Source organism: Lachnellula hyalina (genome assembly GCF_007821495.1).
Source record: "Lachnellula hyalina strain CBS 185.66 chromosome Unknown contig00157, whole genome shotgun sequence".
Lineage (NCBI taxonomy): Eukaryota > Fungi > Ascomycota > Leotiomycetes > Helotiales > Lachnaceae > Lachnellula > Lachnellula hyalina.
This window is the reverse complement of record NW_022157271.1, coordinates 19250-34358: the sequence shown is the minus strand read 5'-3', so window position 1 is coordinate 34358 and position 15109 is coordinate 19250. Positions and strand designations below refer to the sequence as shown.

The 15109-nt window shown below is 47.2% G+C and overlaps 4 protein-coding genes across 4 annotated transcripts; 1 reads left to right on the top strand and 3 right to left on the bottom strand.

Moving 5' to 3' along the window:
• Positions 1–1914: 1914 nt before the first annotated feature.
• On the bottom strand, positions 1915–3304 carry SP2_0 (Subtilisin-like protease; the record flags this gene model as incomplete). Its single annotated transcript, XM_031153009.1, has 3 exons — positions 1915–2323; positions 2455–2690; positions 2753–3304. 3 exons carry the CDS (start codon positions 3302–3304, stop codon positions 1915–1917), a joined length of 1197 nt encoding a protein of 398 aa, XP_031002675.1.
• Positions 3305–4574: 1270 nt separating this feature from the next.
• est_0 (Esterase) lies at positions 4575–6220 on the bottom strand (the record flags this gene model as incomplete). The annotated part of the gene is made up of 2 exons (XM_031153008.1): positions 4575–5655; positions 5703–6220. The coding sequence occupies 2 exons, from the start codon at positions 6218–6220 to the stop codon at positions 4575–4577; spliced, it is 1599 nt and encodes a 532-aa protein (XP_031002674.1).
• An 867-nt stretch (positions 6221–7087) lies between these two features.
• On the top strand, positions 7088–7938 carry tropE_0 (Short-chain dehydrogenase/reductase; the record flags this gene model as incomplete). Its single annotated transcript, XM_031153007.1, has 2 exons — positions 7088–7373; positions 7421–7938. 2 exons carry the CDS (start codon positions 7088–7090, stop codon positions 7936–7938), a joined length of 804 nt encoding a protein of 267 aa, XP_031002673.1.
• Positions 7939–12252: 4314 nt separating this feature from the next.
• On the bottom strand, positions 12253–14692 carry LHYA1_G008085 (putative glutamate carboxypeptidase; the record flags this gene model as incomplete). The annotated part of the gene is made up of 2 exons (XM_031153006.1): positions 12253–13750; positions 13803–14692. The coding sequence occupies 2 exons, from the start codon at positions 14690–14692 to the stop codon at positions 12253–12255; spliced, it is 2388 nt and encodes a 795-aa protein (XP_031002672.1).
• Between the last annotated feature and the right edge of the window lie 417 nt (positions 14693–15109).

Below are 15109 nucleotides of genomic sequence, written 5' to 3'. Positions count from 1 at the left end.
GATGGCATGGGATGGAGTAGCGATAGGGGTGGATAGGAGATTACTAGAGATATTATGATGAATCAAATGCCTCTACCCTCAAGCCCACTTTTTGCTGAATGAAGAAGTGCAATGAAAATGTGGCATGTACATTCATTTCCTTTGTTATTTATTGAACTATTTACGTCCTGGTGCTCATTAGTCGCAGCTTCCTATCTAGCTTCATCTTGCAGACGCCACGAGGATGAGGAGATGGTTTTTACGTTTCCCCACCAGCAAAGCTCCTTCCTTTCATGAAGCACAAATACTAATCCTTAAGCAGAAGAATATACAACACTTCTATCACCTTCAACATCAAACCTTGCCCCACAACATCACAGAAACACTATAAACAAGCACCTGTACAAACATCCGACATGCGGTTTTCCCTCCTACTATGTCTCGTGACGAATCCTCACATCTTACACGCCGCTCACCTCCTTAATAACACCACGCCAGAACCGACTCTCCCTCCCTCGCTCACGAACAACCCCACCTGCGAACTCGTCGGCCAGGCACTCGCAATATGCAACTCTTTGACGCCGTCCTTCCAAGCCCTGCCCGCCACCTCACAGGCATATTGTCTCTGTTACTCTAGAGCACTGTGGGCGCCTAATGTTTTCGACGCCGCGGTGAAGATTTGCGCCGACTTTGCGTCCACTGCATCCGCCTTTGCGTATCCAGCTCTGCAAAACCTCGAAGGCTTCTGTATGGATATCGGGAATGTAGCAACAAACAATCAGCCCACTACACCGAGCACATCAACACTTGCTATGACTGGAGGTCTAAATAGCAGTGCACCTGGGTATAGTGGCGGTCCATGCGGTGTAATGAACGCCTTGGTGAGCACTTGCGCAAATCAGACTCCGGGGTTCAAGGACTTGCAACCCAGCGAAAAAGCTAGATGCCTCTGTTCACCACCTGGCCCTTTTGACAACATCGTTTCGTCATGCTGTCAGGTCGCGAAGACGCAGGCACCTGCTCAATACGCTTCAGCGTCTGCGATAAATGGGTTATGTGCTGTCGCTAGTAGGAGCCTTTCCAGCTACAGTTCTGTTTCTCAACAATCCATCACGATCACGCCGCCCAAGGCAATCTCAAGTTCGCCAGCGGAAACGACAACTCATCGAGTTATCACGTACACGGTGGTACCTACGCAGGTAAGCCACCTTTCCTCAGAACGCCTCAACTCATGAGGCACATTATGCCTACTCCCAAATTTACCCTGTTGGGCAATGCTGACGCTGAACAACAGATACAAGCTAAAGGAAGCCTGAAGAAAGCTACCAAGGTGGAGATTGTGGGTGTTAGCTTCATGTGTGCGGCTGTCGCGCTTTTTTTATGCTAGGTTTGCTTCTGGGTGGCACCTTCATGAGGCTTATCCGGGAGCTGTAATCCCACATCATGAGTTGATGAGTTTTGACACCTGACATCGTATGTTGCATCGATGCTGGCGCTTTGTAGATAGATAATGTATGGTTGTAGTAATTAGAATATAATGTGTTTGCACCGCACAAATCCGGCATCACCACTCCATTCCGCCCTCAGCCTCTTGTCAACTATAAGCAGGGAAGTACGAGATGGGCTCGAGGACATTGTCATAAGCATTTCACGTAACAGGATGCTAACTATAGAGCTACTGACATAAGAATGACTGACCATAAAATTGGTCCTCGGGTATTCGGTCATATCCTATTCTTAACGTATTAATTATAATATGTAACTTAACCTCTTTATACTAGCTTTGAGCCCTATTCTATTCGATACTCTTATTGTATTATTTCTAACAAGATGTCACTAGCGCCATTAGCCCCCTTACGTCTTCTTACATGACACACATATCATTTCTTAGTATCGTCCCTCTATGACCAAGGACCAAATCCTATAAGCCCTAGCTTACGCATCGTCACCGTTGTAGCCAATCAGGTTGTTCGTGCTCTCAGCTTGGGTAATCTTGCCAGAGGTTGCCAAAGCCTGGAGACGGGATGCAACAGCTGCCGGGGTACTGATACTCTCCAGAACGATCAGGTAGGCAGCGAGACCGGCGACGTGGGGAGCAGCCATGCTCGTACCAGACATCATTCGAGTAGCATCGGTGCCTCCAATCCATGCAGAGAGAATGTTCACACCTGGACTGAAGATATCGACGAGACTGCCAAAGTTGGAGAAAGATGCGCGTGCATCGCCCGAATCGATCGCACCGACCGTGATAGCAGTCGGCTCGGAAGCTGGGGAGAACCCGGAAACATCTGTGGCAGAATTACCGGCTGCAACGACGACAGTGACTCCAAGGTTATATATGCTCCTACGAAGAGCGATTAGCTTTCTTTTTCTCAAAACCATCCAAGAGCCCAAAGACAATTTCAAGGCTGTGCTGTGAAGTTATCTGCAGACTCCCGAGACACGTTCAAATGGGAAGGAAAGAACATGTCTTACTTGACGGCTGAGTTGACTGCAGAATCGAAGCTTTCTCCGAGAGACATGGTGAGTACAGCGTTCGCAGCGTGGTTTGCACCAACCCACTGGACGCCGGAAATGACATCAGAGGTAGAGCCTACACCGTCCTTGCCCAGAACCTTCACGCCCACGACGTTTGCAGACTTAGCAACCCCGTAATTGGTTCCTGCAATAGTTGCAGCGCAGTGCGTTCCGTGTCCATTCTCGTCGGTGTTCTACTTCTTGTGAATGATTAGCCTGTTTTAAGTTGCAGTGCACTTCAGCAGTAATAGCTTACATCAGATCCAGTGACGAAGTTAGCACCCATAGAGGCACGGCCGCCAAACTCTGAGTGACCGGTATAAATCCCCGTGTCAACAACATAGACATTTGCGCCGCTACCGGCCGTTGTGTCATAAGTGTAGCTGTGGCTTCCCTTGTCTCTATGGGATATACGACCAAGCCCCCAGGGTGCTTGAGTTTGGGTGGTAAGGTCGTTGGCGTATACTTTTCTATCCTTCTGAATGTAATCGACTTCGGGTTTGGCGCCGATCTTGTCCATAGTTCCTGAATCTGCATTGATCTGGTATCCTTTCAACAGCTCCATGGTGTAGGTGGCTCCGACACCTTGAGTATCACGCCTAGACAGCATCGAACCGATAGAATTCTGGTGTGACTCGATCGTATCATCGTCTATATCGCTTTTGTAAACAACGATGTAACTGTTTGGAATAACATCGCTGGCGTCGTTATTGCGGATCTTCAGGTGTCCGGCGTTGGGAACGGGTGTCGCAAAAACAGGGGCTATCACAGCTGCCAATCCAGCTAGTTTTACAAGATAGGAAACCATTGTACGAAGTACCTAGAAGCAGAGACCGCAGAATGAATGTCTTATACGCGAGAAGTGAGCGGGTGACGAGCGAAGTGAGGATGGAATACTGATTATCAAGTTTTTATAGGAGGCATCAAGGTACTTGTACTTCTAGAACTTTCATATCTATACCTACTAGACTCTAAAGCACATGAAACATGAAATGAATAGAGGTGTAATCCTGAATGATTATAACTCTTCTCACTCGCTCAGGCCCTCTTTGGTAAACAGAAGCTGGTCCGCCGGATTATGTCTAGATTGTTCCTCTTCAGACCCTCTTAGACCCACCCCTTACATCAAACATGAATTTGGTAGCTACCAAATGCTACAAGCTATTGAAATTAGCAGATGCACAAGCAGAAGTCTAGGCGAGTCCTTCGTCCTGGAGCTTGGGCTTCTAATATATTTAAGTACAGCAATAAGATACTGAAGCTCGCTTCTAGAAGCGTAGACAAGAGAGTATTAAGTCAAATGGGTATACCATTGTTATATAGGAGAAAACTGTTGTGTGATTAAGGTGTGAGGGGCTTAGATTTTAATTCTAGGGGTAGGAATAAGGTATTCTTGCTAACAATTTCATTGATAATCGTATTGAACGATCGCATATTAACTTTCGGAGTCTTTTACGTAATAGCAAATCATTTCCTATGAGAGAATCACCGCACCTTGAGCAAATTACCTCATGTGATATAAAATCCTTAATATTTCTGTTTCTAGACTTTCTCTACCCCTAGACTAGACCCACTGCCACGTTGTCTTGAAAATAACCTGCAGCCGCAATGTAGGCTTCCAGGTCGCAGCATCGCTGATAAGTATCTTCATTCTCTCGAGTCTTGTTCCTCAACTGCAGGGCGCAAGGACGAATGAAGTACCAACGGTCTTTGAATCTCTTCTTGATTCACAATAACTCTCAATTGATCATGTTGACTCGCTGGATAGAATATACTCGTTGCAGATTCGGCGGTAGGACAACATGCATCGGCATTATAAACCACGGCGAGATAATGGTACCAATAGTCGCCGTGCACTTCGTATATGTGAGAAACTGATATTACATCTCACTCTCCAGGTAGGCTTATAGGTAACATCGAAACGTAATGATGCCGGTATAGATTTCGACCTCGATGCTGGCTGAAAATCGTCGTCAATGTGTTAGTTCAATGGGCTTCTTCCTCGGCCCATGAGCTGGCAGCTCCCATGGGATTTTTAACTTGATCGAATGATTCTCCGTGGATACTTCTGCAAGGCTCTATAAGTAGTTTCGTGTAGCCAGTCGGCCTTCTCGAGGCCTCATCCTAGCTGCTGTCCATCGAGTAACTTCTTGAGCTCGAACAGTCTGTGTAGTCACTTCGCACTCGACCCTAAGTTGTTCTTCCAGTTTTACCCTCCAGTCTCTCTGAATGGCCATGTATTGATCGACCTTGGCATCGTCAAGGTCCTCATCCCGCACTTGCACCCCGCCCTGTCTTCTCATACCCAGATCCATTAAGCTCACTACTCTCACGACGCCATGTTTATTAGTCCATGTTCCATAATCAACTCTCTGTATTCCTCCACCAACCGCCTGCTTGCAAAATGCGGCCCAATTCGTAAACGCAGATCTCCCAGCTTTGTTCCATGGTATCATGGAGAAGCCGTGTGGCATTCCCTCGTATCCGTCAAACCCCACCGTTCCACCAGCCTCGTAAACTCTTCGTGCAAATACCTCTGCCTCATCCTGCATACCTTCCCACCCCACAGAGAGATATACAGGAGGTGCTCCATCCCAAAGATATTTATGCGTGGCCAAAGGACTGACGAGTGGATGATCCACCATTGTCGCTTCACAATATGTCTCCACTCGAGGAGGAACTGTTGGCCAGACCGAATCGGGAGGGAAATTCGGATGAGGAATAGTGCGGTCTTCAGACGGGGGCGCAATAATATCGTAGCGGGAGTTTCGTGTTACGGAGGGAAGGGAGCGAGATAGGTCTAGCCAAGGCGAGGTGAACGCCAGACCGGCTAATGGAACTGTAATGTCTACATGGCGGTCGTGGAAGTATATACGTGATATCCCTATACGAGGGAGAGTGAGTAGAATCTGGAGGAGCGATGCCGCTAGACCAGCCCCAGATGAATCACCTGCTAGGATGATCTGAGATGGAGAAATGGGTTCATGGAAGGATCCAGGCGGTGGGCAAAGTAGGGCGAGATACGCAATGAGGCAATCGAGGAGCGCTGATGGGAATGGATACTGAGGTGAAAGTCGATACCGTACTGAGAGACATCGACCGCGGGTTTGCTGGGCGAGACCGGAGGTTGTCCATCGATGTGTGGCGGGGTCCATCAAACTGAAGCATGGTTGAGGAGTGAAGCATGTTGGAGACGGCAGACTTACCAGAAAGCACCACCATGTAAGTAGAGGATGACAGGCGAGTCTATCTCAACCTCCTTCATCATTTGTTCATATTTGTCTCTCTCTGAAATGTCTGGGGACCTTGCAATGTGGGAAACTCCCCCACGATAGCCTGTCCATTCTGCTTCTACATTAACAGCCTTTGGCTGTGTGTAATGGTCAGAGCCATCTCCCAAAGCCTCGATAGCCTTAGTCAGAGCGTCTTGAACCTCGCAGATGCCTAGGTGGCTGTTGGGTTTCTTCTCGGGGCTCAGGATCGTATATTTCGACACCCACATGCGACCCCATATGCCATAGTCTATCTTCGTCTGCTGTTGAGACTTCAACAAGGATACTGGGTTACCGAGGGTAGGACGAGCCATGACGGCAATAATCTCAGTGACAGCATCTTGAACAGAGCTATTAGGTGACCACCCAAAGAGCGCAAGTATAGCGGTTTTGAGAATTAGCGGGACGCGAGGAAGAGTGTTTCTTGCAAGGCCAAATAGGCTGATGTCCATGGTATGGTCCTAGGCAGATCTTAAAGAGAGAGATAGATCCTACAAAAATGTGCAGCAGAACTATTGCCTAGACTAGGTACTATAAGTGAAGTCAAGATGGGATGATCTTGATACTTTCAGCTGAAGAACGTCAGGGTGCACGCGATTGACGCGTTGATTAGTCATCTATGGTGGTGTAGCGCCAGTAGCATATTTTAGGCTATAATCGCTACATAATTACACCGTGCGTAAGGCTTAAACCATTATATTTTAGCGTGCATATGACGTTCTTAGTCCCCTAGCGCACTCGCGGCTCACGTATTAGAAGACGTACTGGATTTAAGTATTGGCAGATTATCTCCAACGCGAATGAGCACAACGACAAACACTAATAACAATTATGACATAGACTATGACTAACAAAGGATCATTCATATCTAATATATATAATAGAGGTATAATAGGCAGCAGCGCGCTACCTAAATCCAATTCTTTAAAAAGCCGTCCGATGGAGTTAGGCATCTTGGAAAGCTTTATTTCGTCAAATTACTAACAGAGGATATATAGTCGGCTTTAACTTGCATTAACACCATATATTTCAGCTACTTGCGTTACTATGATAGCACTTGGATAATAAGGTTTTGCCTATTTACCGCTAAAGTACTTCGTGGCATCTTATTGGATCCTCTTCTAGTCTGCTCGTGAGTATCACCGGAATGGGTTAGTCCGCTTGACCGGACTACCTACTATTTATCTCCGACCTACAACTACTTTGTTATCTCCATAGAAACATGTTATAAGAAGAATGAGCCAGGTCGCTGGCAATCTTTCCAAGTTCAGCATCAATACAACCAATCAATAGCACAAATCTATCAACTAACAAAAATCATGGCCACCCGCAAGGTCGTTCTCGTTACTGGCGGTAACAACGGTATTGGCTATGAGGCTGTCAAAGCATTCCTCCAGTCCCAGAAGCCATACCATATACTTCTCGGCAGCCGCTCAGTGGAAAAGGGCAAGCTGGCACTCGACTCCCTTAAAAAGGAAGTTCCAGAATCCCAAAACACCGTTGAAGTGCTTCATGTCGATCTCGAGAGCGACGAGTCCATCGAAAAGGCTTTCGAGCAAGTCAAGAAGAGCCCAGGCTACCTCGACGCTCTTGTGAATAATGCCGGTATGCATCTTTCATCAATATCTAACATCACAGCTAATATTCTACAGGTGCCAGTTTCGACCCAGCATTTATCAACGGTAAAATCTCACTTCGAGAATGCTTCAATAAAGCCTATAACGTCAACGTGTCTGGCACGAACGTCATGTCCTGGACCTTCATGCCGCACTTACTCCCGTCCTCTGATCCCCGTCTTCTTTTCATAGCCGGTCTCTCCCAAATTACTCTGGCAGCTGAAAAGTACTTCCCCACGCCTCCTCAACCAGCTGGGTGGCCCAAGGCCATTGACTTTGAGACAATCGGGTACCGCTGTAGCAAGACTGCGCTTAATATGCTGATGTTGGATTGGAATCATAAGTTGAAGGAGGATGGGGTTAAGGTCTTTGGCGTTGGGCCAGGGTTTCTGGCTACGAATCTGGGAAATGATCCCGAGTTGACGCAGAAGGCGAAGGCGATGGGGGCCAAACATCCTAGTCTGGGGGGTGTTTTGATTAGGAGTATTGTAGATGGTGAGAGAGATGCTGATATGGGGAAGCTTGTTAATAAGGATGGACTTTCTGCGTTTTAAAAGCTTGTCATGGATGGGTCACTTATTGAGGTGCACCACTGCATATTTAAACAACTTACGCTTACCAATGTACCTTATGAAAATATAAACTCTCTTAGTGCCGGTCAATAAATTGCGAGATAGTCTATCCACTTTCCTATACATTCGCCATTATGTAGCTATCGACATGATTTGTGTCCCTATAGCGACGTTTTGGACCCTTGTGACACACCCATTCTATAACCAACGTGAAAAACAATCACTCCAAACGGAGACCTCAAAGGCTCCCAACTCCAGCACCTTGCCAATGTCGTCAGCGCCCCTTTCGCAAGCAGATTCTCTCCCTCTTAAATATGATCCTCTCCTTCAATACAACTAACTATTACAGCACATCCCCGCATGCAAAGGCGGTACATGCGTATAATAATTGCAAAGGTTATTCAACGACAACGCTGCAGGCTTTTCTTCAAATCTTATATGCTGCAGACTCAACTGACACAGATCATCTATAAACTCTGTCAGAAACGCATCATCACCACCAGCATATATCTCCCCTAGTCCGCTAGGTGGTATATCAAGATCGACGATAAGCCCATCCAGCGTGATTCTCCGCACAGCAGCACCTGCTCGTGTGCTGCTCCAGACCTCTCGGATTGCAGAGACTTCTGTGGCTGCTAGGCATTTGTGCTTCCGTTGGGTAAGGTAGGCCGATACTAGTAGGTCGGCGATGGCGTTTTGGAAATGGGGAGCTAGTAGGAAGTCTCCGAGAGCCCAGCACCGCACTAGCTTTATCCATTGGATGAGGAACCATTGCTGTTGGTCTGAGGTTTCGATAGAGATCGGTGGGTATTGGTTTAGGCCTGGGATAGTCCGAGCATCGTATCGGTCTGGTGTGTATGCCCAGGCGAGGAAGACGGCGAATATTTCTGGTTCGAATTCCTAGATGTAAATCTTAATAGAGATTCTATGCTTTGAGGCTTATAAGAAAGTCCTATTGAAATAGATAGATATCCATAGCCTTGATCTTTGATGATCTCCTAATTGAAGTAGAACAAATAAGCTAACGTACCTTAAGTGTAATCCTTTTATTCTGTCCTTCCTGCCAAGTTCCTTCTTTAAATGCTGTGATAAAGAAGTCGGAAGCATAGCAGAGCAGCGTCTTTGCTACTGGAAATGTTGCCTGAATGTATTTAAAAATTAGTTCTATCTAATCTGCAAAACTAGTTTTAGTAGCCCTGAAGTTTCCTACCTTGTTTTCATCATTGCCGACAATAACCTCGACTTGTTCTTGCAAAGCTGTGCTAAACGAGAAACTTTTAGCTAAGGAAACCATGCATTGATATATAGGGAAAGCTTACACGGTGAACATTCCAACCGTCTGTTCCCTAACTGGTTGAGAGTACTCCATTTTGATTGCTTTCGACTAGAACCTTGACTTCTGATGGAAGAGGCTCTTGCTAAGTGTTGATATAGAGATGCTAAAGGTAGCGGAGGAGGATTGTTGTGTTTGCTTCCCTAGAACAGCGGCTTTCGATGTTAGAAGGGAAAATTGTTGATTCTTTTCTGCTTAAAGATAGCAATATATATAATTGCGAACCCCGTCGTCTAGTTGCTGTGTGAACCATGAAGTCTCAAATCACACTGCTAGTAGGCTCTATGTGAATAGATATATAGTAATGACCCCTGTCTAGAGGCCGATTCACATAGACTTTTGAGGCATTTAGGAGATGAGCCTATGAGAAAGAGCTTTAGTGACAAGCTAGGACAACTATGTCTTAGATTTGAAAGGGCGTTCTCTAAAACCCTATTTTCTTGCAAAAATATGAAATAAGCATACTAAAAAATAAAGACGTAGGTCAAAGGAAGAAAATAATCAAGTTTTAGACTTTAAGATAAAGCATCATTATCGGGATTTCAATGGCATCAGCTTCAAAAGATAGATAAGAGGCATAAAGTGTATTGTAGGTCAATTTCTCCTTGTCCTGAGGTCGATCGTTTCTGGACGCCTTTCAAACCCCTGTACAGGAATAATTCGCAGGCTTTCCAGGATGGATATGGTAAGTACAAGGATCCTTCAGCCATGGATACATAGGACGAGCCCCCCCGCGAGCATGCGTAATGGCACGCCTCGACAACTCATAAAAGTACTCCGTAAAACACGGAAAATGCGGCTCGAAGCTCACCGGCGGTGTATTCAGGCCACAATTCGCCATCAACTCGTCCAACATAATATTCCGCAACGGCGACCCGGGAAGCGTATTCTCCCAGATCCGCTTGATGCCCCTTGGACCAGACTCGGATATCTCAGGATGGATATTACCGTCGATTGTTTGGGTTGTGTGGTGCTTAGTGTCCACCAGCGCGTCCGCGACTGCATTTTGGAACGCATGGATTTGCAAGAATTGCCCGAGGAAGCATCGAACTAGTCTGTCTGATCTGGGCATCAGAGATGCTGATCTTTCTTCGTCGCTGGTGTAATTTCTGAGCTTTGGGAAATAGGCGGAGTTTTCAATGGATCCGGTGTACATCCAGGTGAGGAGTATCCCGAAGATCTCTGGCTCCTCTGCCTCGAGTCGAACGGTTGCATCTCGTCCGCTTCGCCATCGTTCGTTGCATGCTGCTCTGAAGAATACAGAGTGGAACAAGAGCATGCTGGCTGGCACAATTATCTCATATTGGTGTCTGCCGATAATGACCTTGACAAATCCGCTCAGGTTCTCCCTATTATAGGACAGTCAGCTACAAGTTCCGCAGAGAGGGGTATCAAAATCAATTATCATACAAATTTATAGCTGAAGTCATGTCCTCTGTGGCTGCAGTACGTGTCGCCGCCGCAGTAGGATTTGGTGGCGTATTGACATTTGGATGCGGTCGAGACGCTATTGGTATAGCAGATCCCCGAGCTATCAACCCCGAAGCTGTCGGAACAGGCATGATAGATGGACGAGTCGGGGTTGATTGGAAGATGCTCGATGATGGTACGCTCATTTTTGGTGTCGATGGGAAAGGATATATCCTTTGACCAACTTAGCATTCGCGAGTTCTAGTCTCCCGAGGTCTTTAGTCCAGAGCTGTCCAGAAAGTGTACAAAGGTACTACGCAAGGCAATAAGATAGTTGTGGAGACAGCGCTGTGTGCAGATAGGCGACAATCTAAGTTTTTGTTACCAAGGTATGGAAGTTAGGAGTCAGGCAATGGGGTTTGGGAAGGCTTTAAATACTATTCCAGGGTTATACTCGTCTTTATTCAATGAATACTAAGTAACATTGAATTTCTGGACGGCCATCCAAATAAGAACTGCGCCTTATTAACCAAACAAACGTCCCATAAGCTTATAGGAAGAGGCTACGTTGATTCGGAGAATGTTATCAAGGCGGAAAAACAATGCGTACTTCTGTTCCCAGAGTCAGTGGCTAGTAGGAAGTTAGTACAACATACTAGAACAGAAGATGAGGTGGCTTAAACACTTTTGGAATCCCTATCTTGGTAGATGAACAATGAACAGGCCCGTGGGTGCTATGCCAATACACGCAAACAAACAAATGGTACGATCAAGCTTGGTACTAACATAACTTACACGTCTTTTGCAAAGTCTATCTGTCTGTCCATGATATCCTGCAATATGATATGTCAATAGTCAACTTGAAATCTGCTGAAAGTGACAGGGTCTGAATACTAACCTGTACTTATTCCCCCCTCCCCACCAAACCTCCACCGATCCCTGGATCTGGAAGGCGCTGGAGGAATTCCACAGATCGAACAGACGCTTAAACCAAGAAATGGCGCCTGTTAAAAACCTACAAGGAGATGTATGCATACGCAGACTCGCATTACTTAACCGCTTTGCTTTGGATCCAAATCAAAGAGATAGCGAGTGGCAAATGTTGCTACGGCGGCATAATTCCCTAGGTGTCATCCTGAAAGTAATAAAAGAGTACACTAAAGTGTGAGGAATGTATCTTCAAGTGCGGACGATAGATATCCCCACATTATAATATCAACGGTACCTAGGTACCTGACTTGCAACAAATTGATGTATAACAAAGGTGATCTGAACTGCGATGATGTTCATGCTCAATACGCAGGGACCAAGATGGCTTAAATATATTTCAAAGACTGTCTCTCGGTTTATACCGTTGTATGCCAAGGGAAGATTGTCAGATTACCCCCTTTTCATAAGCGATGCAAACCGGGTCCATGCACTTGCACATGGCAATTAAGAGACAAATAGAAAGTCGCAAACAGATGCACCAGCACAAACGCAAACAAATTCACAAAGCAAATAATGTAATAGATTGCCTATACCAACGATTCAAACTTATCTACCCTTCGCATTCACCTCAAGCTCCCCGCAGCATGCCACAACGTCCCCTCAATAATCCCCACCCACTTCGCCGCATTGCCATAATCCTTCCCATCAATAGCCTCCACTAGCCCAGGGAACACAGCCCCCGCATACCCGGTCCAAAGACCCGGCGCGAACACCACATGCTTGAACCACGGCCGTCCATCCAAGCCTTTCTTGTGCAAGAACTTCCTCTCCAGGAACTTGTACTTGGAATTGACTTTCCGGATGTTGTAGATGAGCTTGAGTTTGGATAGCCACTTCCACCACGGCAAGTCTTCACCAGCTTCTTCCGCGAGCTCGGCGGCCCAAGAATCGTGAGCTTCGGCTGCTTTGAGGAGCTTGTGGGCTGCTTTGTGAAGTTTTTTAAAGGAGAGTTTTAGGGCGTGGATGTCCCCAGTGGCGGCTAATGTTGTTGGGCGGGCGCGTGCCTCCTCGTCTTCCTCTTCTGAGGTCGTGCCGATGATTGCGGCATCCAGTTTAGTTTCCACATTGGATATGTAGCCATCCAAAGCAATCGCATAATCGGTAGCATTTAGTGGAATGACTGGTGCTTCTGACAATTTCGCGGTGAAGAGAGCCCATAGTTTGGCTGCGGCAACGTGGTAATGGAAGCCGGGGTCACCGTATGTATTCATCCAGTGGTAAGAATCGTAGTTGGAATGGTATTGGTAGACAGCATCACCAGCACCTTCATCTGGTTTGAAGCCGAAATCAACGGATGGGATGCCGGCAAAGTCCTGGAAGGCGGTGAAATCGCTACCACTTCCCATGGTTCTGATCTCACCGTCCCAAACATCACCGACAGTTTGGCCGGGGATGGTCTGGTTTGGTGATTGCACAAGCTGTACAACCTCGTTGAGGACCTTGTTTAGCAACGGACTGGCTTGAGCGCCAAACCTTGGACCGGTTGTTGCTACATCTACATTGATATAGGCGACGTTTGCGTGAGTCAGCCACGGGATGTATTCCTCCACCCACTCGGTTGATCCAATGAGTCCATACTCTTCGCCGTCCCAGCTTGCAAACACGATGGTGCGAAGTGGTTTCCAGCCTTTGGAGAGAGCGACACCGAATGATCGAATGACTTCGTTGAGAGCAGCTGATCCGCTGTTTGGGTCACCAGCTCCACCAGCAATCCACGCATCGCGATGATTTCCAATAACAATCACTTCATCCAGCAAGGTGCCGTTGATAACACCAATGACATTCCAGAGTGGTGTGGTGACATATTCTTGCTCGTTGACGAGATTCAGGACTAAATTGTCAGGGGAGGGACCGACGTTATATTCCACTCCCTTGTACTTTAACCCTAAATTGCGTTGCCAGTATTTGTTCAGAGTCTTCGGTGAGGGGCCATGGCCGTTGAGTGCGGTTAGAATTGGGATCGCATCGACATACGAGATGGGGATAGATGGGATGGAGGGAATTGCACTGTCAACGGGTTGGCGGGGCACACCGGGTTTGGAGGGGTATCCGGGCGTAGTACTAAAAGGGTCAGCATTTATCAGCTGGGACGAGGCAGAGGGGAGGAACTTACGGATCTCCTGGTGCTACGCTTAGAAACTGTGTACTGCCTCGCTGAACACTACTGGGATTTCTGCCGGGTCCTTCGGGATAGAGATCCACACCGTTCTCATCGGTGTTATCTCCATCATCACCGGGATCAGTAAAGATCACGGTTCCAACCATTCCCAAGTCTTGAGCACGCTTGACCTTTAATCCTCGGAAAATGCCACCATATTTTGCAACGGCAATCTTCCCCTCCAAGCTAATGTTGGCTTGAATCAAATCCTCGAAATCTTGGTAGGTTCCGTAGTTGACATAAACGTACGGCGCCGTGACATTGCCGCTGGCAGAATATCCGTGGAAGGTAGGGATGCGGTTCTCTAGGCCTGTTGTCTCGTCTTCTTCCAACACATCCTCCTCTAAGCTTGCTTCGAATTTGACCTTCCATGCGTCCACCTCTCCAACATCTTTGCTCTTTGCCTTCTCATATAGGGCCAATCGGTGGCCGAGGGGATAGTTGATGTATGTGTCGTAGGCCACAATATCAGCCTTGATTCCAAACTCCTGCCATCTCTCTTGGGTCCAGGTAACCTGGCTGTAGTTCTTGCCGGCCAAATGGGGACCCGACGTGTAGTATTTACTCCATTCCTGCGCCTTGTGCTCCTTGGGCGTCTCCAACAAGATCTCCTGCAGCTCTTTGAATGTGAGGGCGTTGGCGGATTGACCTGGTGGGCCAATTGGGTGTGGCTTTGGGTGACGCTGGCCAGGTAGGAAAGCGACGGGGAGGAGGAAGAGGACGACGAGAGCAACGAGGGCGGAGGCTAATGCAATTGTGCAGAATCGACGGAGAATGTTGTGGGTATATCGTCGGCGAGGAGGGGCAACATGAATAGTTGCAATCAGAGGGGTTCGTTCATTCATCTTCTCGTCAATGATTCTGCCGCCATGACGGCGTTAGTAGGTGGGATGGGGAAGAGCGATCGATCTTGCATCAAAGGTGGCCTGGATGTAGAGTTGATTGAAGCAATTGAAGTGAAGGTAGAAGGGTAGAAGCGGGAGACGAGGACGGGGACTTATAACAAAGATGCAACAGATGTCTAGCTTAGCTTACCTTATCTGATGGCGACATCTCGGCAGTGTATAAGGAATGAAGTGAAGGGAACAATACAATACAATACAATACAATACACAAGACAGGGATCCACTCTTGAACTTCTCGTAGTAGTTAGACCTGAATAGATGGAGAGTGGGAGTGGGAGGCTCGGGAGTTGGGAGGGACAGGAGAAGAAGATAACGTGATCTACGCCACGCCAAGCCAAAAGAAGGAAAGCGGCAGCG